Source organism: Eulemur rufifrons, chromosome 16 (assembly GCF_041146395.1).
Source record: "Eulemur rufifrons isolate Redbay chromosome 16, OSU_ERuf_1, whole genome shotgun sequence".
Classification (NCBI taxonomy): domain Eukaryota; kingdom Metazoa; phylum Chordata; class Mammalia; order Primates; family Lemuridae; genus Eulemur; species Eulemur rufifrons.
The window spans coordinates 20,147,263-20,173,079 of record NC_090998.1 but is presented as its reverse complement, the minus strand read 5'-3'; the positions used below and the strand labels follow the sequence as shown (position 1 = coordinate 20,173,079).

The window sequence follows — 25,817 nt, the reverse complement described above, 5'->3', positions numbered from 1 at the left end:
CAATCAAAAATATCCCCAGATATTTCCAGATGTCCCCTAGGGAGCAGAATTAACAGTGCTTGAGAATTAACTGTTCTGATCTCAATGACCTGGTTCCCAGACACTCTTACAATAGGATAGAGCTAGATCAACAAACGGAAAATGTTAAAGAATTACATTATATTTCACACTAAAATGACAAACCCAGCAACTAATGTTATCTGCAGAAATGTAAATAAGTCTTCATTGGGCACCAGTGCTGGCAGTTTTAGTAAAGGTCAACAATTGGGACCCTAAAACAAGAGAGCGTTCTCTTTTCTCCTGGAATATTTAATATTGGTTGGAAAGAACCTGACTGGTTGTTGAAAACTCTAGGTTTTCCACCCCATTTATCCCCCTACTCAGTAATTGACAGAAGTCAGTTTCCTAATCTGTCTATAAATCTGTCCTGACTCTCTCCCCAGTTTACCGCTAACATGATACATAAACCACTAAGTACTCACCAATAGCAACTATTGTTTTAATTAGGGAGTTTTTGGTAAAGTCGTGTTTTCATAGTTGCAACGGACATATTAGCATAGCAGAATATGTTAGGTTTCTAAAATTGAATGCAAGCATGTATAAAACTTTCTCCAGCTTTCTCTAAAGACCTCCTTTCTTTGCACAGACGTTTGTGACCCATGCGTATACCAGCAGGAACAATCTGAAACCTGCGGAGGCCTTTGCTTCGCTGTCTCTCTTCCACATCCTGGTCACCCCCCTCTTCCTGCTCTCCACAGTGGTCAGATTTGCAGTCAAAGCCATCATAAGGTATGCACCGAAGTATCTGGAATTCTTTGCTTATTATATAAATGACGTGTGCTCATGGGAGTAAATTTGAAAAAGTATAAGAAAGAACATTAAAGTCACTGCGTGGAGATAACCATTGTTACAATTATGGCATGCTACTTTTCAGTCTTTTTTTATTTCATATAAAAATCACTATTTTAAAATAAAAACTTTAAATTTATTTATCTTTTGACTCCTTATTTCACTTATTGTTTTTGTTATTTTTCCCTCATTAAAATCTTATAATACGTGATACTTACTGGCTATGTAATATTCCATTGTTTGAAAGTTCTCCAATTTATTTAATGATTACTTTTTTCTTGGACATTTAGAATTTTTTTATTTTCTCCTAACATAAATAACATTTAGGTAAACACATCTTTCTTTGTCTTTGAACTTTTCTCTGATGATTTTCTGAGGTCAGATTTCTAAGTGGAGATACTAGTTCTAATGATATGCACATCTTTAAGGTCCTTGATGAATATGTTGCTTTCCACTGAAGTGGTGGTAGGTTAGAGGGGGTATTATTTTTAAGATTTTTTTATGAATACAGCCATAATGTTATAATGTTTTCCACTAAAGCTGTGCCAATTTATATTGCCACCAATAGTGACAGAGAGTACTCACATCAACACATATTTACTGTTTTAATTTTAATTTAGTCTGGCAAAAAAAAAAAAAATCCAGCCTCATAATCTCTGAAAATGGAAAGAATTCTAAAACCATTTAGTATTTTGCTCATTTAAATATGCTTCTGTCTTGTTTTCAACCAGTGTCTCACTTATAATTTACCATAACACACAACTATAAAAATAGATGTCATATGATAAAGACCATTTCTGCACCATTTTTACTTATATAAATGTGTACCAAACTGCATGATACTACCCTATCTATACCATAGTCTACATGTCCCATAGTCTATCATCAACAAGGCAGTCTTAAAGTAGCGTGTTGCTTTTTTGATATATGATCTTTATAAACTTTATAAAACCTCAGCAAGTTTCATAAACAGTCATTATCATCTTTATATCTGGCCTTTGGAAGAAATGCCAAGATGTTGCAATACTGAAGGAGAATTGGAAAATTAAGCCCTTAAATATATGAGGTATGATGTTGCCATTGACAGCAACATAGAACATCTCTTGTAAGGTCTATTAAAATGAGATTATTTTCCTGATGTCTATGTATTGCTAAGAAAAGTAGTATTTAATGTTCAAAATGCCAGAATCTCCAGTTTTAGGCAATAATTTACCTTGGCTTAACAATGCTTAATACAAAATAACATTAAAATGCATACAAATTATCTTATTATAAACAAAGCTCTGTTAGGATATGATAGTATCATAACATAGTTTCAATTTTATTCTCTAAGACTGAAGTCCCCAACTCCTGGGCCATGGACTGGTACCGGTCTATTACCTATTAGGGACTGGTCTGTATCACCACCTGAGCTTTGTCTGCCCCCAGCCCCCAGCCCTGTCCATGGAAAAATTGTCTTCCATGAAACCGGTCCATGGTGCCAAAAAGGTTGGGGATCACTACTCTAAGACATATCATTAATAACCAAATCTTAGTGTTTAGAGCTTGAGCCCTCTGACCACATCCACCCTCATTTTCTTAGTGTTCTGCTTTCTGAAACATTTATACAGATCACTGACTGCTTTTTGCAGCACCACTTCCAAATTAGGCAGTGCTCTGGAAGGGAAGCAACTTCACACAATAAAATTGATAAATGGCCAGAGTCTGCTATTTTGGTCCTTATTTTCATTTTCTACACTTCCCAACTGTCCTTTTCATGGTTGCCCTTTTAATTAGAATTGTGACTTTCTCCTACAAGTGGAAATAGAAAGCCGTTGATAACTTAGAATAGATAACTCTTCTGAAATCAGGTTATCAAACATCAAAAGGACTTTAAGAGTTGATTTGAAAAAAAAAAAAACGAAAGCAATCTAGGGGTGTCCCTCAAGTCTATAACGTACAATTCTGCGGTAGGAAGTCCTAGTACAGTGGAGGGTGGATTATCCCCTGTATATTTCTGCAGAGCACTCGCCCTTCTGCACGTCTCAGGGAAAAGGCATTTGCCAGTTTGATAAAGACCAGTCTGCCTTCAGGGCTCAGTTCCAGCTTTCCCAAGCCATAGGCCAAATAGAATCTGCTTATAAAAACTTGCTTCTCGAAAATGAGTTTCAGTGGTTGAATTGCGGGTCCTACAGAGATGGCTGATCAGCAGAGGACGCCAGTCCTTTTACACACTATGTGCTGGTTTTCTGGGAACCCAAATGAGTCCTTTCCCAGTATTGACTGAACTTGTGGCATTTTCTTCTGTGCCTGAGAACCTGTGACCAGTCTTTGGTGCCAGTTGGCCCACTGTGAGTTAAGCAGCCTGTTTATGATGGGAAACTTTGTTCAGCTGATTTTGAAACCTCCTTTTCAGGACTGTGAAAATCACAAGCCCTTCACTGCACTGCCATGCATTCAGAAGTTTGGTGGGTTAGAATGGGCTGAAGCATACTCCCAAACTTGTGTTATATGTGCATAAAGAGATTTGTAAACTTGTCTACTGGAGGAAAATGCCACACCATGTAAAATTCTCTGCTTCTGGAAAGTTCTATGCTCTCTTTTAAAGACGTTTAGCTTGTTAGCCAAACCTGTCTTCATGGCATTCAATGGGCGGGACCCATTTATGATGTGTAGACATAATAAAATGAAAGGAAGAGGCAGTTATGATTCAGGTTGTTTCCTCAAAACCCCCAGCGCCCCACACCACTGGAGTTTTCATGGACATTTTATGATAAATGTTATTGTCTACATTTGCAAAACAGAGTGATGAAAAGTCACTGTTATCTAAAATATTAAAATACTGGACTGAATGATGTTTTTCAGGATACCTGCCTCACTTCTCCACTTTATTTGTAAGGAAATAATTTACGTGTTTTGCTTTTCTGGGGGAGAATATGGTACACCCTTTATAAATAACTTGAGTTGAGGTTTCTGGTATTTGATGTATAATGCAATATCTATGTCCAAAGATGTTATTTGCCAAGGGGAAAAAGTGTAAAACCAATCGCTTCTTTTTGTTGAGAAATAACTCCATGTCCTTTTTTTCATGTACCTTCCCAGAGGAATGTATGTTTGGCCAGCCTACGTCATTACCTTCAGTGAAATAAGTTGCATTGACACTTATCATAAAGCATACTTACACTTTGGCCTGGTCGCTGTCTTCCAGTTTACAAACTTTCATGATTCCTACAGAAAATACGTGTGACCGCTAGCAACAAAATCAGTTATTCCCAATTAATATAGCACCTGTCCAAGCTATATCTGAACACACAAAGTGAAATTTGAGAAGTAAAAAAATAACATGTGTAACTAAGACCTTAAATACTTTTGTGAATAATCTAAACAAATGGGAAATTAGTAAAACACTGAACTAGAAAAGTGGTGGAGTCATAGCAAATTGATTGATATCAAATATACCTGTTTTCAAATTCTGGCACTGCCATGAAATACTCATTATTTGACCTCAAATATCAAACTTGTTATTTAGTGTCTCTATAGCTCAGCTTCCTCACTTGTCAAATGGGCACAATAACGTCACCTGTTTATGGTGGTTAAGAAAATTAAACAAGAGTCCGGGTGTGGTGGCTCATGCCTGTAATCCTAGCACTCTGGGAGGCCTAGGCGGGTGGATCATTTGAGCTCAGGAGTTCGAGACCAGCCTGAGCAAGAGCGAGACCCCGTCTCTACTAAAAATAGAAAGAAATTAGCCAAACAACTAAAAATATATATAGAAAAAATTAGCCAGGCATGGTGGCACATGCCTGTAATCCCAGCTACCTGGGAGGCTGAGGCAGGAGAATCACTTGAGCCCAGGAGTTTGAGGTTGCTGTGAGCTAGGCCGATGCCATGGCACTCTAGTCTGGGCAACACAGTGAGACTCTTGTCTCAAAAAAGAAATAAAAAAAAAAAAAAGAAAATTAAGGTAATACACAAAAAGTACCTACCACATTGCCTAAATATTTTAGGAATTTTACAAATCTCCATTTTCCTAATTTATCACCATTTTACCCATATCCACCTCATGTTTCAGAGCATCTTCTGTGGATCTACATTCATTTATTAATACTTCAGGTGCATTGCTTGGCATTAGGGATTGCAAAGATAAAAGGCAGACAGAAATCCTCATGGAGTCCATAGTCTAGTTGGAGAGACCAGAAAGGGAAACTAATTAAAATACGGTGTGTTAACATGGTGTGATAAAGCTAATCACAGAATGTCATGGACCCATGTGTGTTGGTCACTGAAGCTTACTGAGAGAGAAGGAGGACTATCTGATCAGTAAAGATTTAAAAGGAGGTGGTGGCTCTTTCATAGCATCTTAAAAACTAAGTAAGACTTGGCCAGTTAGAGAAAAAGGGGAAAACATGTTTTATCAGAGGAAACAAAATATGCAAGGGGAAGGGGTGAATAAGTAGATGAGAAATCTTGGTATATTCAGGGGACTAAAGTAGTTCAATGTCATTGGAGAAAAGGTTATGATGTAGAAAATATTAGGGCTTGAAGCAGGAGAGTAAAATCCTGATCAGCTTTTAGATGATGCTAAAGGCGCAGTAAGGCAAAGGGTGCCATTTGTTGTTTTAAAGAGAGGACTGTTACATGAATATATTTGCGTTTTAAGAAATATAACTCTGGTAGCATGGTGGTGGAAATTACTTCACCCTTGGTCAGGATTCATGCATTTTCCATCATTGTTTTGCCTATGCGATTTTTGAAAGGACCTCATAGGAACAGGAAATACTTTTCATATTACCCACATATTCATTCACCAGACATGTCTTGAGGAATTACCATGCTATATTTTAGGCATTGGGCTAGATTCCGAAGATGAAAATCTTTGCTCTTTAGGAGTTCATCATCTAATGGGAGAGATAGACATGTAACCAACAGTAACAAAACAATGACAAAATATCAGTACAGGGGATTCTCAGTAAGAAACCCCAGAATGATTGGAGACATGGGAGGGGAAGGGGAGACAGGTTCAGAGAAGGGTTAGTCTTGGGGTCCATTGACGTTTTTTGTAATTGGTGTTCCACAGTGGGATGCTATGAAGAGAAAATTCTCCCCACCTGCAATTAAGTTCAGGGAGCATTATTTCTGATGTTCAGCAAGAATGGGCCTCATTTATTCCATAAAAGCTTCAGTAAGATTTGTGTCTATACTAGAAAAGTGAAATGGAGAATTAACCAACTTTACTTAAATGTCTGAATTGTTGGTTTATTCTATCTTTGATTTACTCAAAAAACATTCGTAGAACAATGTGTGCCAGGTATTGTTAGACTTGGAGTTACAAAGGCAAATGAGCCTGGCTTCTGTACTTTCCTTTGTGTGCAGAGACAGCGTGAGATTGTTTGGAAGGTATTTGTTCCTTTGGTTGATAGAGCTGTGCTCCTTAAAATCAAATGTCTTCAAAACATAGGAACAGCAGGACAATTATAATCTATTATGTAAAAGTAAAGAAGGATTAACTGCCATTTAAGATGAATAAAATACTATTTCCTAAGACATTTCTAACACCGTGCCTTTCAAGTCTATACTCTCAGACTTTGCTGACAAAGACTCAAAGAACATGTACAAACTGAAGCTCTTAATAAACAACTATCTCTCTTGGTTCCCTGTAAGTGCCATTTGGAAGTTAATAGTTAGACTGCCTCAATGCATTTTATCTACTTTTATGTTTCTATCGAATGTGAGGCCAAAAGACTGAAAGATCATGGGCAACAGACTGAATTAAATTTCCTTTTTTTCATTTTATTGCATGTTACAAAAACAAACTCTGCAGACTTATCTGGAGGCACTTGACTACAAGCTCAAATAAAAATTTTTTTAAAAAGAAAGCTTTTTATTTGAAATATATTTTTTCTAGTTTCCTATCAAAGGCAATATCTCCCCTGTCATTGCTGCTGTAGGTACCAAACAAGTTTGTCTACTTGCAGCATCTTAGCACGCTAAAAGGAGCATTTCTTTCCCTTTGCAACAGAATTTTCTTTTGTGTACTATTTTATTTATAAGAGGGTGTTTTCAAACCATGTTACTGGTCTTTTTGTTTGTTTTTGTCTGTTGTTTGTTGTTGTTGTTGTTTTGAGACAGAGTCTCACTCTCTTGCCTGGGCTAGAGTGCCATGGCATCAGCCTAACTCACAGCAACCTCAAACTCCAGGGCTCAAGCGATCCTCCTGCCTCAGCCTCCTGGGTAGCTGGGACTACAGGCACACGCCACCACCCCCGGCTAATTTTTTCTATTTTTAGTTGTTTGGCTAATTTCTTTCTATTTTTAGTAGAGACAGAGTCTCGCTCTTGCTCAGGCTGGTCTCGAACTTCTGAGCTCAAGCAATCCTCCCGCCTCTGGTTCCCAGAGTGCTAGGATTACAGGCGTGAGCCACTGTGCCCAGCCCCATGTTACTGTTTTCTTTGTTTTGTGTGTTTATTTTTGCTTCGGATGCTATGATACTGATTTGAGAAGATTAGAATGAGTAGGTAAATGAGCCAAGGAGTCTCGTGCCCAGCCCAGGGAGCCCACAGTAAATGTTTGCAAACCACCCTTCCAGAGCAGGGCCTCTCATACTGCAACGTGCTTATGAAGCACCTCTGGATACTGTTAACACGCACATTTTGATTCATATTTGGGGATGGGGACTGAGATTTTTTGTTTCTAATAAGCTCCCAGCTAACGCTGGTGCTGCTGGTCCTTGGCCGACACTTTGAGTAGCGGGACTCTAGAAGGCCCGCTCCTTGCCAGGTTCAGAAAGTACATGTCATACATAGTGCTTCATTGGGATACACTGTGGCCAGGGACCCCAGATCTGCATATTAAATGCTAAGTGATTTTTAGGGAGCTTACTTAACTACCTCACTTCTCCTCATTTATAAATTTAGGATAATATGGATACTTTCCTCATTGGTATTATTATTTTTAACCACCCTGTTTCAAGTTCCTATCTAACTCCACTATCTTTGGCAAGGAGTATAATTGGAAAAAAAAAATACAAAGGAAATTCTGCTGAATTTAGGGGTTTTCCTAGGATTTATATGGTTTTAGCTCTGGAAGTCCCATGTCTTAGAAACCCCTCAGTCCTGGGCAATTTAGGATGTGTGGTCAATCTAGCTGAATTCCCAGTTGGTCTTGAAAAATGACTCTCATAGGCTATTCACCATGATAATGGGGGGAGTTTATTTAGGTAGTACTTTGTTGGAGGCGGTTTTTGTTGTTAACTGTAATTCTGTGTTTGTTTCTTTGCTTTTTTGCAGTGTTCAAAAGCTGAATGAGTTTCTCTTGAGTGACGAGATTGGTGACGACAGTTGGAGAACTGGTGAAGGTTCTCTTCCCTTCGAGTCCTGCAAGAAACACACTGGAGTTGTAAGTGCTTTTTCTTGTTATGGAGGCTGGGAGTAGTGGACAGTCTCAGCAGAATGGGTGGATTAATAGGGGTGCAATTAGAAGAAATTATAAACTTAATGTTTTAACCTATATGAAGAAAAATTGCTACCTGCTTCTGTACAGCCTCACAAGTCTAAAATCAATAAATAAATGTATAAGGCTTGTCTTTATAAATCATGAAAGAATTATTCTAAGAGGAGCAACACATGCTCAATTTGAAAGGAAATTGAAAGGTTTTTTTACCCTAAGCTTTGTGTAAAAACAATACAAAATAAGCTTACTACTCCTGCACCATATTCTTAAAACACCTTTTAGCTATATTACATTGTTTAGTTGAGAACATGCTTTCTGTTGCATCACATCTTTTGATCCATTTAATGTATTACATTACATTACTTGTTTTTATTTTCTAGCTGAATACATTGAGTTTGCATGTTGTATGGTTTGAATAAAGTCATAAGATTAGCAAGTGGCAGAGTGAGAATTAAAACGTGAGTCTTGTAATTTACAGAACAGTTCATTCTTCCATGATACATACTTAGTATCTACATAAAGTCTGGAAACATAGTCAGTATTATTTTGTAATGTATTTGTAATAAATAAACCATTTATTCTGTATTTGTCTGTGCTTTTAGACTGACTTACCACCCTGTACTTTGTGGCAAGACCTAGGGATGTAGCTATGAACAAGGCACACAAGAGCCTTCCTGTCACAGAGGTTGCTTTCTTGAGGCAGGAGGCAGATTATAAACAAATTAAAACAATAAGATAGTTTCACTGTGTGAAGAAAATAAACGAGGGTATCAGAGAGTGAGTGGAGTACTTGAAGCAAGGTGGTCATTTCCGAGAAGGCCCTCTGCAGAGCCAGCGTTGAGCTGAGACCTCAATGAAGAGCAGGTATCTTTCCTGCTAAGATCTGGGAAGAGAGAATTCCAAGCAGGAGAGCTAGCAGATGCAAAGAACTTGAGATAGGAATTACATTGGTGTATTCCAGGAACACAAGGGCACTATGGCTGGATCCTGGTGAAGAGGGGAAAGTTGAGACAGCGTAAGAACAATGATTGGGGTTCTTGTAGACCCTGTAAAGAGTTTGGATTTTATCTATATGCAATAGGAAATTATTGTAAGATTTTAAAGTAGGGACTAATATAATTTCATACATATTTTTAAAAGATCACTTTGGGTGCTGTATAGAGAGAAGTCAATGGGGACAACGAGTGAACAGGTAGATCAGTAAAGAGGTCGTTATAATCACATAGACAAGAGATGGTGATGGTTAGAATTAGAGTTCTTGTTGCAGTTGCAGTGGACATTGTGAAAAAGTGATCAAATTCAGTGTCCATTTTTCAGGTTGAACTGATAAAAACTTGCTAGTAGATTGGATTAGGAGATGAAGAAACAAAAGAACTCAAGGAGGAATCCTACGTTATTGGCTTGAGCGATTGGTAGACAGTGTAGCCATTAACTGAAATAGGGAGGCGGAGATATGAGTAGATGTGTGTTGAGGTGGAATCAAGAGGTATATTTTGCACATGCTAATTTTGAGATTCTTCTTAATCCAAGAAGAGACATCAGCATTGGAGATGTAAATGTAAGAGTCATTTAGCCATTAGATAACATTTAAATTGATGGAACTGAATGATACCACTTTCTTGAAGGATGTGCCTGAAAAATTCTTTCAAATTAATATGTATATCTCACAACAGTAAAGTAGGAAGGTGTTATTACAAAGTGAGTCACGTTATAAGTTAACATTAGTTATTCATGTTACCATTAGATAAAAATATGAATATGTTTATCATTTATGTAACCTAGCAAAAATATACATGCAGTTTTCTTACTAGAATTGATTAGAACTTGGAAAGCCTTTATCAGGGAGTCAATCTATATTAATTTTTTATATCATATTTAAAACTGCTAACAGTAGTTAAGACAAGCATTTGGCTTTATTTAGACTTACTGTTTTCTTCTGCTTTTCTGGAGTTACTCTTCTACTTTCTAAGTTGTTTTATAGGGCAGGTGTGATTTTGTCGGAGAAGGAACTACCACGCATGCTTGTATACACTAGAGTAATGATGTCTCAAAATGCTCACTTGGTATTGTGTGGACATGGACATGAAGACAAAAATGCATTAGAGAGTGTCTATATTTTAGGCAGCAGGAAAGGGAAATATTTGATTAGAACCAGCCTCATCACATAATTTGGATAATCCTAGACTATCAAAGGACTCATTCGATCATCTTTCAGAGATGTGGGGATGAACAGTGTGAGATGACCTCAGGAAAAGGGATATAGGAGGTCAAGTTCATGGAGCTGGGGAAATGTAAATAATTTTTTTTGGTAGGAGATGAGGGATAGAAGAAAAACTGAACTGAGGGAAGGTTTCTGGAAGGAAAAAAGACTCCCCTTCAAATGCATCCAATATCTTCAGGGATATTGAAACCAGGCTGGACTTCTGATGTCTTTCAGGGTCATTCATCACTGCTGATGGGCCAAACCACAAATGACAAACCCTTTAAAATGGAGTGAAAAAAGCTGTGTTTGAAAGTAACACTAATGGAAACTCCTTCTTGAGAGCGCTTAAGATACTATGTATTCTGTAAAAGCTTGGAGTTAAGTGGTTTTGGCTGTAGAATCTCCGTGGAGAATTAGTGGCATTCTAGAGCCAAAGACTCTTCAAATTACATCTGTGGAGCTCCGACTCAAATCTCTGTCAACACGTCTCTTCTTCCCACCCTCTTCTTAGTTTTGTGAAGGGTATGAAGTCATTCCTTTTAGATCTCTGGGGGCAATACTACTATAGAATTAAAGACTTTAGAAGACTGAATTTTATATATAGGTATGGACCTGTTTTGTGTGGAAAATATATTTACCCTAAAGGATAGTGGCTTTCTACAACATCTCATGCAATGTACTTCCAGGGTTGTCTGTGAGGGCTGTGGGAAGGAAAAACAAAGCTAAAATAAAATTTCATGAACACGTGCTCCCTCTCTCTCTCTCTCTCTCTCTCAGTCAAAATGTATGCAGTATTTTCTATGTGACAGAGCACTGCTAGTACTTTACTTTCAATCTTCTCGGTGGCTTTTTAACGTGTGTATTTATTTGCATGTAGCCTAGCAATGTACTATCTGATAGTTTGATGTGCTGTTGATACACAAGTTGATGGAAATTGGAAGAGCAATATCTTGTTTGGATTAAATTTCTGATTGTTCAAGGACATTCCTAAGTCCCATGGTAGAACCCAGTGGATTTTTCAAAAAGCTAAACCTGCAATTCCAGGCCAAAAAAAAAAAAAAGTTTCACAATTCTAAAATCCTTTGTTTTTTAGGTAACTTAACAGTTTTAAAGCATATTACTATTTAGCCTTCATAATCTCCCTAAAGTATTTAAGGAAGACAGATAATTATTTATGTTGGAATATTTGCTCATTAAGTTTCTAGAAGAAATTTTGAGCTTTTCAATTTTTCCAAATTAGAAGTTTACAGAGCTAAATATTCTACCTTCTCTTTAGCCATTTATCTCGATGTGAAATTAAACTAAAAATTAGAGAATGACAGATTTCCAGTTATGACCTAACTAAAGTTCACTTTAAATGTGTGAAGACCGTCACACCTCAGCTGGCATCCTCTTTACAAAGGATGCTTTCGTCTGTTGACTAGGAATAGCGCTATAACATTGGCTATAGACTAGATCATTCTATGTAGCTGATGGATCTCCATATGAAACACTGTACATCTTTGGGCAAAAAATTCTCAATGTTTATACTTTTATTAATCCACAATAAATTCTTGGGTGATGTGCAGCTCAATCTGATTTATGTGAGTGTATCAGATTCAAAATCCTCATGATTCAGAGGATGATCGATAATGTAGCGCTCAAATGTCTACAAGCCCGATAGCCTGACAAGTGGATTCTAGTTTGACCTGAGTTAATTTGATCACCTTTCGACACAGCACACGGTATTTTATTGCCTGGGTATATTCATCCATCTCCCTGTAGAAAGATTGCCCCAAACCTAGTTGGTGACTCAGTACTTGAACTTCATCCTTTGTAAGTATTGTATCTTCATATTATATTTTCATTTCTCTTATGAGGTGTGTGAGTTAGGTTTAAAATTATAGCTTAACAATTTTTTATTATTTGCTTTTTTGGGGAGAAGCTGTCAAAGTAATTTAAATGTGAAAGTATTCACTGTACTTGTTTCTTTTTCTTGGAATTTAAGTGGAGAAGTAGCAATGTGAGTTAATGTTCAGTGAAACCTCAATTTTCTTATAAAGCTTCAACTTGTGTTCTTTTCCATTTGGGATGCGGCAGCCGAAAACTATAAACAGGAAGCAGCCTGGAAGATATCACCTGGACAGCTATGAGCAATCAACACGACGGCTACGCCCCGCGGAGACGGAGGATATTGCAATAAAGGTTGTTTTATTTCCTGGGTTCTTACGTGAATAGAAGCATTTACGTTACTACTTTTTGGTGAAGTTCTGCAAATGTATTCTACATCATGTCTTTAAAGTCTCTTTGTCATAGTCATTAATCCTAATAACATTTAAAAAAATATTCCTATGAGTTTGTAATTCTCAGCTCTTCTCCACCTCCCACCCCCAGTTTTTGCTCCGGCAGCGTTAAGTACATTTCGATAACTAAAGAATGAGCCTTTCTGGTGAATCTGCCTTAGAAGATAATGTGGAATGTATTTCCTCTAGTTCTCTTAACATTTATCAACCAAGTAAATTGATTTATAGGGAACACCAATATCAAAAGTTCAAATTTTAGAGAAATAAATTAGATAATAATTGTTTTGAACCAAGAAAGGCCTGAACCAGTGTTGTGTGGGTTCACCCAGCTTCCCAATACTGCCTTTGATCTCATTTCAGACTTGGCCTCTTGTACAGTCTCCAGGCCTGTGTGCTTAAGGTACAACAGGCAACCACAGGCATACCAGCTGGAGACTGACAGTTGGGGACAAGCCCCAGGGAGTGGTCAGTGTTACCGTGGACTGGAACAGATGCCTGCAGAGGTCAAGGGCCTCCAGCCATCAGAGCTGCTGGAGTTCAGGAAACCAGTCCTTTTAGAAAACTGGCTGCATTGGCTACTCCAGGATATCCAGCTCCCCTGCATGGCACAGGCCAATCAGAGAGAGGTGGAGAGGCGGAGGCTCAGCATGGGATGTATAGTAAAGCCAAGAGCTACATTTAAATCTTCTCTCTTTCCTTGACACCCGACATGATATCTTCCCACAAATAGGCACTTGGCAGCTGGAGTAAACACGTTATTGTATGGAATAAGCTAGTGTTAGCCCTACCGCTATCATTAACTTGATATGTGACGTTTGGATAAATTACCATGCCTTTTGAAGATAAAAGGATATATCGTGTGAATTTTAAAAAGAGATTTAGTGATTCTTAACTTTGGCTGTACATTAGAATCATCTAGAAAGCCATACATATATATATATATATATATGGCATATATATAAAATACACACACACACATAACACACACACACCTGTGCATCATTTAAAAAAATGGTTCTAGTAGCTCCCTAGACAATTATAATGTGCAGGCAGGCTGGGAACTAGAGGCTATGAAAAGACAAGGAATGAGAGATTAGAAACGGCCCTCTATGCTGTTGCTTCCCAAATATGCCCAGATAATAACTAAAAAAATGAGACCAATATTTTTAATTGACATTTTCTGTTCAATATAGTAAGAATCTAAAAATATGTCTTTTATGCCTTATTAAATTTATTTTCATTTTGAAGGTAAAAAAAAGAGGCTACCATAATTTCTTTTTTCCAAAATTGACCCTTCATGTGCCCAAAAAAAAAAAAAGCTTACCAATTAATGGTTTTGAGTTTGTTGTGCCTCTAAATGGCCACTGTGGTTTCAGGCTCACCTTCAAGCCCAAATTAATTTTTTTATTTTGGTGAAAACTCTCAAATTGGTAATAGTCCATTTATCATTTTTGAAATATTTTATTGTAAAATACAATAACTACAGAAAAGTGCATATATTGCTAGCTCCTGCAGAAAATGCCCCCAATACAACATTTGCTCTCATACCTCTCGCCTGATATATATAATTACCACTTTAACTTTTATAGTCCTCATTTCCTTGATTATCCTTGCTATGCATTCCTCACTAAAAACATATTTTTAGTTTTCTTTTTTTTTTTGAGTTTAAATGCGTGTTTGTGTGTGTTCCTTCTTTTGCTCAACATTAGGTATGTACAATTCATTCATCCATGTTGCTGTATATAGTTGTAATTCATTCATTCTTATTGCCGAATGGTGTTCCACTGTATACATATATCAGAATTTATTTGTTCTAATTTTGATGGACTTTTGGGTATTTTTCAGTCTGGGGCTATTGCTGAGTTTTAGGGTATGTGCATTCTTAACTTTCCTAGGTAATGGCAAACTGTTTTTCAAAGTGATTGAACCAATATACACTTCCACCAGTACCGACTGAGAGTTCCAGTTGCTCCGAATCTTCACCAACGCTGCTCATTTCTTGGCCAACTGTTGTGCACTGGGAGGATGTGCAGTTGTATCTTGCTCTGGTTTTTATTTGTATTTTTCTGATTACAGAAGAGGTCTATATGTATTTATTTGGGCCGTTTGAGTTTAGATTTTCTTTTTCATGAATTGTCTGCTTATTTGCCCTTTTCCTTTTAAAAAATGCTGGCTACGACTTCTTTGACAGTTATATGTGATACAAAATTCTTCTCCCACTCTGTGGCTTGGCTTTTCACTCTATGTTTTCTTTTAGTGAGCAGAAGTTCTTAATTTTACTATCGTCTAGTTTATATAACTTTTCCTTAATAGTTAATGCTTTGGGTTTTTTTTTTTTTTTTTTGTCTTATCTAAGAAAACTTTTCCTACCTAGAGGTTGTGAAGATATTTTATATAATTTCTAAAAGCTTTGAAGCTACACTTTTCACTTTAAGTTCTTTAATACTCTGAGAGTCCATTTTTGTGTTTAGTATTAAGTAGAGATTTGATTTAGTTAAGTAAATCAGAAATGAATGATTTATTAGTGAATTGTCATAAATTTAGCAGTAGTAAATTTAGCATTGTCATTTTACTGCATTTAGTAGTAAATCAGGTCTGATTTAATTTTTTAAGATCTTTGGTATGGTGTCAGTTACATATCAAAGACCTATTTATGTGTGGTTCTATTGCTGGCCTATGTTTTTCTCTGGTTCACTTGTCTGTCCAGTATTCCACTGTTGTGATTATTATAGATTTCTAATAAACACTGGTATATTTTAAAACAAGTCCTTATACCCTGTTGTTTTTCTTCTTAGCTATTTAACATACGTGGCCCTTTGAGAGAAAGAGGCTTAGGTACTCTCGGGCTCATATCCATGAATTTACGTTTTTCCTTATACTTTGACTTGGCATTTCCTAACTCCTTGCTTTAATGAGATTTTTTCACAAGCTATATTTTGTTCAGCTTTTTACTTATTTTCAGCAGGAAGAAATAGACAATGGCCTTGATAAGGCCCTGCCTTTAAATTTTAAAAAAGTTCTTTTCATTGAGGTGAGATTCACATAGCATACAATTAACCATTTTAAAGCAAACTGTTCAGTGGCATTTTTTACATATTGTGCAACCACCACCTCTACTTAGTTCCAAAACATTTTCATCACCTTAAAAGGAAACCTCAAACCGTTAAGCAGTGCTCTCCATTTCCCACTCCCATTGCCCCTGGCAACAGCCAGTCTCTATCCTGTCTCTATGGATTTGCCTATTCTGGATATTTCATATGAATGTAATCATGCAATTGGTGATTTTTTGTGTCTGTCTGGCTCCTGCCTTTAAATTTTAATTAATTTTTTTCTCTGTATCCCTGATCCTCATTCCTATCCACCCCACCCACTTCCCCACCCTACCGCACCACCCACCCCAGCGATTATGGTGCCAGCTGTAATGTGCTTGCTTAAGCATGCTCATGTTGTTGTAAAATATGTCGTGTTGTCGTAAGCATCTGTCTACTTTCAGTTTACTTCAATGTTTTTATGATAGTTGGCTCCTTTTAACTGTACCACTGTATTCTGTAGTATGCATCACTGCATTTTACTTATCCCCTAGTGATGGGTGCTAGCTAAATTGCGTCCCTCTATCACAAACCTTGTTAGGATGATCATCATGGTACGTATCCTTAATGAGCCTATGCAAAGATTGATTTATATGTTAGCTGATTTTCCAAGGTCAAACAGCTACCTTGTGTTGAAAGTCTTTCGGCACTTTAAAATTAAAAATTTATTTTAATTAGAATTATTCTTTAATACCACATATATAATTGAATTTCTATATTCTTCTTTTCTAGGTCACAAATGGATACTTTTCATGGGGCAGTGGTTTAGCTACATTATCCAATATAGATATTCGAATTCCAACAGGTAAGAATCATTTTTGCAATGGTTAATTATCACAGCCATAGTTTTCCAAGACAGTTGCACCTCACAAAAAAGAGAAGACTTTTTAAAGGCATAAACATTATTTAAGGTTACTTATTTGCACCATGTCACTCATGAATCACTGTGTCACTGTGGGAATGACTGGGACTTATAAGACCTGCCTTTCACTACAGAGTGTGTACCTTTAGAGAAGTTACTTAATATTTACTGTTCATTTGCTGATTTGTGTCATTTAAATAATGGGGTAGTAGATTTCTCATTTTGTTTAAGAAAGATTTTTAATTTTTTATTGATACATAATATTTGTATGAATACATATTTATGGGGTACATGGGAGTATTTATTACATGCTTAGAATGTGTAATGATCAAACCAGGATATTGGGGGATTCATCACCTTGAGTATTTTTCATTACTACGTGTTGTGAACATTTCAAGTTCTCTATTCTAGCTCCTTTGAAATATACAATACACTGTTGTCAACTATAGTCATCCTACTCTACTATCAAATATTAGAATTTATACCTTCTATCTAACTGTCTGTTTGGACCCATTGATGACATACCTCTCTTCATTCCCCCCTCCCATCCACACTTTTCCAGCCTCTGGTATCTCTCATCCTACTCTCTAACTCTATGAGGTCGACTTTTTAGCTCCCACATGTGAGTGAGAGCATGTGATATTTGTCTTTCTGTGCCTGGCTTATTTCACTTAACGTAATGACCTGCTGCAAATGACATAATTTCATTTTTTTAATGGCTGAATAGTATTCCATTGTGTATGTATACCAAATTTTCTTTATCCATTCATCTGTTGATGTATACTTAGGTTGATTCTATATCTTTACTATTGTGAATAGTGCTGCAATAAACACGTGAGTGGAGGTATTCCTTTGATATGCTGATTTCTCTTCCTTTGGGTAAATACCTAATAGTATATTAATTTACATTCCCACCAATGCTGTGTAAGAGTTCCCTGTTCTCTGCATCATTGCCAACATCTGCGATTTTTGTCTTTCTAAGTAGGGTAAGATGATCGCTCATTGTGGATTTGATTTGCATTTCCCTGATGATTAGTGCTTCTGTGAATTTGACTATTTTAGATACCTTATATAAGTGGAATCATGCAATATTTGCTTTTCTGTGACTAGCTTATTTTCACTTAGCATGATGTCTTCTACGTTCATTCATGTTGTTGCAAATATCAGGATTTCCTTCCTTTTTAGGCTGAAGAATATCCCATTGTATATATATACCACATTTTCTTTATTCATTGATCTGTCGATGGACACTTGGATTGTTTTCATATCTTAGCTATTGTGAGTAATGCTACAATGAACATGGGGGTGCAGATATATCTTTGAGGTCTTGATTTTAATTCTTTTATATAGATACCCAGAACTGGGATTGTTGGATCATATGGTAGTTCTTTTTTTAATTTTTTGAGGAACCTCCATAATGGCTGCACCATTCTACATTCCCAGCAACAATGTGTAAGGGTTCAATGTCTCCATGTTCTTGCCAACACATGTTATCTTTTGTTTTTTCTTAGTAGCCATCCTAACAGGTGGAAAGTGATATCTCAGTGTGGTTTTGACCTGCATTTCCTTGATGATTAGTGATGTTGAACATATTTTTATATATCTGCTAGACACTTGTATGTCTTATACAAGGAAATATCTATTCAAGTTCTTTGCCCATTTTTAAATTGGATTATTTGGTTTTTTGCTATTGAGTTGTAGGAGATTCTTATTAATATATATTTTGGATATTGACTCCTTATCAAATAGATGGCTTGCAAATATTTTCTTCCATTCCATAAGTTGCCTTTTTACTCTGTTGATTGTTGCCTGTGCAAAAGCTTTTTAGTCGGATGTAGTTCTCCTTGTCTATTTTGTTGTTGTTGTTGATTGTAATTTTGATGTCAAATCCAAGGAACAATTGCCAAGATCAATCTCAAGAAGCTTTATTCCTATGTTTTCTTCAAGGATTTTTCTAGTTTCAGGTTTGACATTTAAGTCTTTAATCTATTTTTACTGATTTTTTGTGTATGGTGTAATGTATGAGTCTAATGTTATTCTTTTGCATGTGGGTATCCAGTTTTCCCAATACCATTTGTGAAAGAAACTATCCTTTTCCCATTGTATGATCTCGACACGCTTGTTGAGGATCAATTGACTGTATATGTGTGGGTTTATTTCTGGGCTCTCTCTTCTGTGCCATTGGTCTATATGGCTATTTTATGCTGATGCCATACTATTACTGTAGCTTTGTCTATTTTGGAATCAAGAAGTGTGATATCTATAGCTTTGTTGTTCATTCTCAAGATTGCTTTGGCTATTTGGGTTCTATTGTGTTTCCATATGAATTTTAGGATTTTTTTTTTTATTCCTCTAAAAAATACCATTGGGATTTTCATAGTGGTTACATTGAATCTGTAGATTCTTTTAGGTAGCCTGAAAATTTTAACAATATTAATTCTTCCAGTTTGTGAACATTAATTCTTCCAGTCTTTTCATTTATTTGTGTCTGCTTGCTTTCGTAAGTGTCCTATGGTTTTCAGGTACAAGTCTTTCAACTCCTTGGTTAAGTTTATTCCTAAATATTTATAGACTGATAAACTATCCCAAAAGGAAATTAAGAAAACAAGAACATTTACAATAGCATCAAAAAGAATAAAATATTTGGTAATAAATCCAATAACTTTTATTTAAAATATCTAGATAATTGAACAGAAATCTTTTTTTTAACCTGGTCTGATAGTAGGTTAGGATTTTTCTATTATCCATACAAGTCAAAGTGAAAAAATGGAGAGAGTGTCTTAATATTGAGCCCAAATAACTTTCATTCCAATTACCTATTTTAGATAAATACCTTTCTCCTGAATGACTTGAATAATAAAGTTAAAACTAATACAGATGATCTAGGTAATTATTTCATTGCTCTCTTTACTAATGTCAATTATTCCCATAGTTTTAAAAATAATAAATCAAGACCAATATGTTTTAATTTTTCTTTCCTTTTTATAAAAGATATATGTATCGGGGAAAGGAGATATTTGGAATACCTTATTGCTGGAGACCAAAACTGGGCTAATGATTGTGAAACATTAGTCTTTTCTAAATGCCGTTTGGTTATATCTTGCAAAGAGAATTCCATCCCATCCTGTTATGATCCTGTGTTTCATTTCTCTAGGTCAGTTAACCATGATTGTGGGCCAAGTGGGATGTGGAAAGTCCTCTCTTCTCCTTGCCATCCTCGGTGAGATGCAGACACTGGAAGGGAAAGTTCACTGGAGCAAGTACGTGTATTTTTAATTGTTTTTTGTCATACATCTGATAGTCTTCCAAGAGAAAAACTTAGAGCAATAAATTCCCATGTTGTGAGTCTGAGGACTCCTTAGAAGTAAGTGCAGCTCTTAAAAAAATTAGTAGGAACTTTAAATGTCATAAATAAAAAATTATAAAACAATTTATTATAGAGATTTATAATAATATAAACTAGCATGTTGTGAGATAAAAGTAAGGTTGGAATTGTAAAGATAGATTTTTAAAGTTAAATGGGTAACATTCAAAGAAATAACTTAAAAACTTATTCTATAATAAAACAAGCTATGGAAAACTTGCATTATTTATAAAGCTTAGATGCAAATAGTTCCCTAATGTTTCAGTCTTCAGAGAAGAAATATCAAATAATCTTTTCTAAAACCTTCATAAGAGCCTGAAAAATCAACTATTTCTCTTCATACCTAATTTGAACTAGATACTGGAATTATCTAGTTAGAGATATGGATAGATCTGACTAGTGTGTCCTGCAACACTAAAGACAAGGAAAAGGAGGTGCTTCTTCCAGATATTTGAATGGTGGTTTGGGGTCTTCAAAGCACCTTGTGGTAATAAAGTAATTCAGAACCATAATAGATAATTGGCTGATAACGAGTAAATTATATTTAGTTTGACCTATCTAGTACACTCCTCATAAGGAGTTTATGAAGAAATTGGCTATAGCGTATCTAAGAAATTGGACTACAGACCAGTGGTTCACAAGCAGGTGGGATTTTGCCCCTAGGAGACATTTGGCAATAGCAGGAGACATATTTGTTTATCACATTGGGTCATTGGGCTGCTACTGATCTAGTGGATAGAGGCCAGGATGCTGCTCAGTATTCTACAATGCACAGGACAGCCTCCACAACAAGGAGTTGTATTTCCCCAAATATCAGTTGTGCTGAAGTTGGTAAACATTGCTCTAGACCTACAGATGTTCTTTAATATCATTTTTTTTTTTTGAGACAGTCTCACTCTATTGCCCTGGCTAGAGTGCCGTGGCATCAGCCTAGCTCACAGCAACCTCAAACTCCTGGGCTTAAGCAATCCTTCTGTCTCAGCCTCCTGAGTAGCTGGGACAACAGGCATGTGCCACCATGCCAGGCTAATTTTTCTATATATTTTTAGTTGTCCAGTTAATTTCTTTCTATTTTTTAGTAGAGATGGGGTCTCGCTCTTGCTCAGGTTGGTCTCGAACTCCTGATCTCAAGCAATCCTCCTGCCTCGGCCTCCCAGAGTACTAGGATTACAGGCCTCTGAGCCACCGCACCCGGCCTTTAATATCATTTGGTACCTATCATTGTGAGTTCCACTGTGGCTTAGTCTGCTGTTTACGTATACAGACATCTCTCAAGAATGAGTAAAGACTATTTATGGGCCTTTTTAGAATGAATTCTACTTTTAATTCCAATTAAGAGAAGGAAATGCTTGGATGTAAAATTAGAACTGGAATCGATAGATGTATAAATCCTGTTTTCAGTGTCACTGGCAAACGAAGGAGGCTGAGAAATGTTGAAGATACTTTTCATCCCTGTTGGATAAGTCTAATAGATAGTGGTAGCCCTGAAACTATTTAGTGCTTTGGTCCCCAATACCTGGCTGTGGACTGGTACTGGTCCATGGCCTGTTAGGGACTGGGCCACAGAGCTCGGCCACTCCCCTTTCCCCCATCCGTGGAAAAATTGTCTTCCATGAAACTTAGGAACTGGGGGGCTGCACAGCAGGAGGTGAGCGGCGGGGAGCAAGTGAATCTTCATGTGTATTTATAGCTGCTCCCCATCTCTTGCCTCACTGCCTGAGCTCCACGTGCCCCCTTAATTTCCCCCTGCCCCCGTGTAGAAAAATTGTCTTCCATGAAACTGGTCCCTGGTGCCAAAAAGGTCAGGGACCACTGGTAGTGTATATCCAGCAGAGATCTCAGTAAATCATTGCTATTTCAATTTACTTCATGGCAGGCTCCTGTTGGTCACTAATCTCAGGCACTAGACTGTTTTTCCTGCCACTATCACCTTCTACTTTGGATGGAGAAGCAGGTCCTACTGGATTTAATTCTATTGTATGACTTGTACCACCACAATCAAGTTTTTAGTTTTTGTTTTCACCCTGTTTCTCCATCATTAAAACAGAGAGAAAGAATGAGAGACAGTGACAGAAAAAGCTTGAGATTTTATTCTCTTACTTCTAGGAAGTTCTCCCAATCTCTTCTTCTCCAGTGTCATTTAACTTTCTAAGCTCTAGCTCCACTTGGGACAATATTGACTCCCAATATTGTCAATAGTAATTATTATCATTTTGTTAATGAATAAATAAATGACATGACACTACAGAAAATATTGTATATAATCTAGTTATTTATCTTCTTGCTTTCCTAAACCTATGTAACATTTATATCCTATCTCATTCCATAGTGGTTCTATATTATTTTATTTAAAATAGCATGGTATAGTAAAGTTTCAAAAAGGTAAAGAAATCTAGAAGGAAAATAAGGTTTAAATAATAATCTGAGATGGTAATAGACAGACATGCATGTACTAGAGTCCTGCATAATTATAAAATATGGGCCCCAAATTCCTCTCTCACCATTACAGAAGCTAGACAAAGGGGGAAACATGAGATAGAAGCATACATTTACTCAGTAGGGGTTATGATTATTTTTCTTTTTGGAAAGAAGTATGAAAGAAACCTCTCTAATGTATCCTAATAAAATGTTATATAATTCTTAATGTCCTCCATATTCCTAAAATTTATTTAAAGGCAAATTCCACATGTCAATTAAATACCAATAAAATTGATAAGATAATAATAGAAAATTTACTTAATGTTATTTGAGGGCTTAGGGGGCATGTGGAAGGGGGAAGGATGTGGTATAGGTAACATCAAAACAGCGTGGCCTGAGTATGAAGATCTTCACTGTCCATTTTGATCCAGGAATGCAATTAACTACACTTGGACAAAGGGATGAATGGCACCTTATTGGGACCATCTTCCATTCTTAGTATGTTAGCCTGGAATATAGATATTTTGCTTCTTAATCCTCTTCTTTTTTTGTTCAACAAACATTTAGTGAGAACGTCCTTTGTGCCAAATATTGATCTAGATATGAAGGATGGAGAAATAAGCAAGAAAGGCAAGTCCCTGATCTCAAGGGCTTACAGTCTAGAATGTGGCCTGTATGCAACACAGTAATCGACAAGGAAAAATAGATAATATTAGACCAGAAGAAATGCTGTGAAGATGATAAAACAAGGCAATATAGTGAAAGGTAGAGAATGGGGAACACTTTAGAGTATGTTTCAGGAAAGATCTTTGAGGAACTGACATTTGATCTGGGTCATGAATGATTCTGTGGGGCCAGCCAAGCCAGGACCATGAATAGGAAAGCTGGCATGTGCAACGTACCTCAGGTGCAAATGAACTTGGTGTGTGTGAGCATCAGAAAGGGGACTAGAATGGCTGGTGGATATTGCCTAAGGGAGGTACAATCTCAGGCTGCCTGGAGAGGGGGGCAGCCTTATGAACATGATAAGGAGTTAAGATTTTATTCTAAGTTCGATGTGAAGACGTTGCAAAAGTTTAAGCGGAGAAATGATTTACATTTTGAAAAGAGGATTCCGACTGGTGTTTGGAATATACCAGTATACAGTTGAGAGATAAAGGTAGCTTGAAATAGCTGTGGAAATGGACCAAGGGGAATAGATTCAGCATATATTTTAGAGTCAGAGCCAATAGCATGAAGACATGAGAAGAGAATTAAGATAATTCAGAGTATTTATAAAAATCCCTGTAATTTAAATATCTTTTTATGAGCATTTGCCTTACTAGACAAAAACTTCATCTCTTCATGGCAGAAAGGACAAAGGTTTTCTTTTTAAAATGTTTGGGTTGGCTTCAACATACAAACAAATGAAAAACCAAGCCTCTAAGAGAGTGAATAAGCTAATGCAAATTCTATTTTTCCTTAATTAAAATAATTACTTAATTTTCTTCCATGCTATCCTTAATCTCTGATATACCATATTTTAGGATCAGAAATATTTAAAAATATTGACCTTTTTTTAAAGAGTTGTTTGTAATTACTCTTTTCATTCCAGAATAATAAATTGTGTGCCCAGTCCAAGAAAGAAAGGCATATAACTATTAATTAGAGCAAAGCTAATTTAGAAATTATTGATATTAATAGGTTGCTGATGTGCAAATGCTTAGAAGTCCTTTACATCAGCAAACTAAATTGTTTGACATTTTTTAAAAGCTCAAAACAAATAAAGCAGAACAATAATCTAAATGTTACGGTAAGACACCAAGTGCCTTATTGTCGTTCTTTCACCATTGCATATGTCTCTGGTTACATAAATTTTATTTTTAAGTGTGTCCTCATATATGGGCATGAGCAAAATCCAATAAAGTACTATGACCTATTGCAGCAAGAAATATTTACTTTAGGCAGGACTGAAGGCACTTCTGTTCATCCAGGACACATCTACACACGTAGAACCTGGTATACAAAGACACTGACAGATATTTCCTTGGGAATTGATATCTTTGACCTAGTCTGACATATCATAGCCTCAGAAGACAAAGGTGAGAGGAGAAGAGGAAGAAACTAAAAAAATCTCCAAAATTGTCAGAATGCTATTATAATTTGCACATCAATCTTGTATTCAGGCGTGCTTTATATTTGTTGAGAAACAAAAGTTCTTCTGACATGAAGTTATCCTTTCCTGACTGTCATGAAAAACAATTACTTCTACTGATAACTTGAGAGCTAGAACTAAAAGTCTTTATCTGATGGATAGTTCCAGTGAGAGAGTCCAGAATGTGTAGTAATTGGGGTAATTATGGGAGAAATAGCCATCATTTATCTTCGGTTTCCTTCTCCTTTCCCTCTCACCCATTCCATCAACCATCCTACTCTTTAGGCTCTATGTGTCCTGATGTTCTATGTTCTACCATCTTGGTGTAACCAATTTTATAACAGTGGTTCAATTATTTTAAGACAGATGAATTGAGGAGTTATTCCTTTTCATATGACTTTGCCTGGCATGAAGGAATAATAACACATGGAGCCAGCTTTCCAGCATCAGATGTAATATAGCATGTGTGTGCCGACATCTAACCTTCCTTTTACCAGATATCATTCCTAACTTAAGCTTGCAAAAGTCACCCTATCATTCCATAATAGGTCAGCCATAATACTTGAAAGTTGCTAATACTGTATCAAATTTAACTTTTACTCTTGGAAGAAAATACACAGAAATCCTACATGGAGAGGCCTTCATAAATGAAGTATTATTCCATTTTCCTGAAGGGGATTTTCCATCTTTGCTTTGACTTCTTTGCTTTTTCTTATTGCCTTAAGTGCTATTGACAACCACACTGAATGATGGAAGATGAGTCTAGACACTGACCAGGTTATTTTGTGTAATGATGGACTCCGTGCTAAGTCCCAATAAGTTGTTCTCAGTCCTACTTAACTTCTCCATAGATTTTGAAACTGTTCACCGCTGATGACTCCTCAAGACTAACTTGTTTGTTGGTTTCCATGACATTTTCATTTATTCATTTATTAAAAATATTTATTACACACCTATTACATGCAAATCATCGATTAGTTGTTGGGGGATAAATAAGTGAACAAGGTAAGCCAGGTCCCTGTTTTCAAGAATCTTACTGTTTAGCAGGGGAGACCACAAGGAAGTAAGAAAATAATTTGATAATTAATTATTTGATTATTTTTTTTATAAATATCAGGAAGGAGAAGTACAGAGTTTTATAAGAACAAATAATAGATGACCTGACTGAGTTGAGTCTGTGGGGTCAAT

The 25,817-nt window shown here is 36.5% G+C and overlaps 1 protein-coding gene across 1 annotated transcript in view; it reads left to right on the top strand.

The window, feature by feature from the left end:
• The window catches only part of ABCC9 (ATP binding cassette subfamily C member 9), a 119,401-nt gene that overhangs the window by 32,213 nt on the left and 61,371 nt on the right, over positions 1–25,817 (top strand). Inside the window, exons 13-17 of the mRNA XM_069491280.1 lie at positions 647–789; positions 8,115–8,223; positions 12,560–12,664; positions 16,584–16,656; positions 19,868–19,973. Of these exons, the coding sequence (XP_069347381.1) occupies positions 647–789; positions 8,115–8,223; positions 12,560–12,664; positions 16,584–16,656; positions 19,868–19,973 (536 nt within the window). The remainder of the gene's footprint in view (positions 1–646; positions 790–8,114; positions 8,224–12,559; positions 12,665–16,583; positions 16,657–19,867; positions 19,974–25,817) is intronic.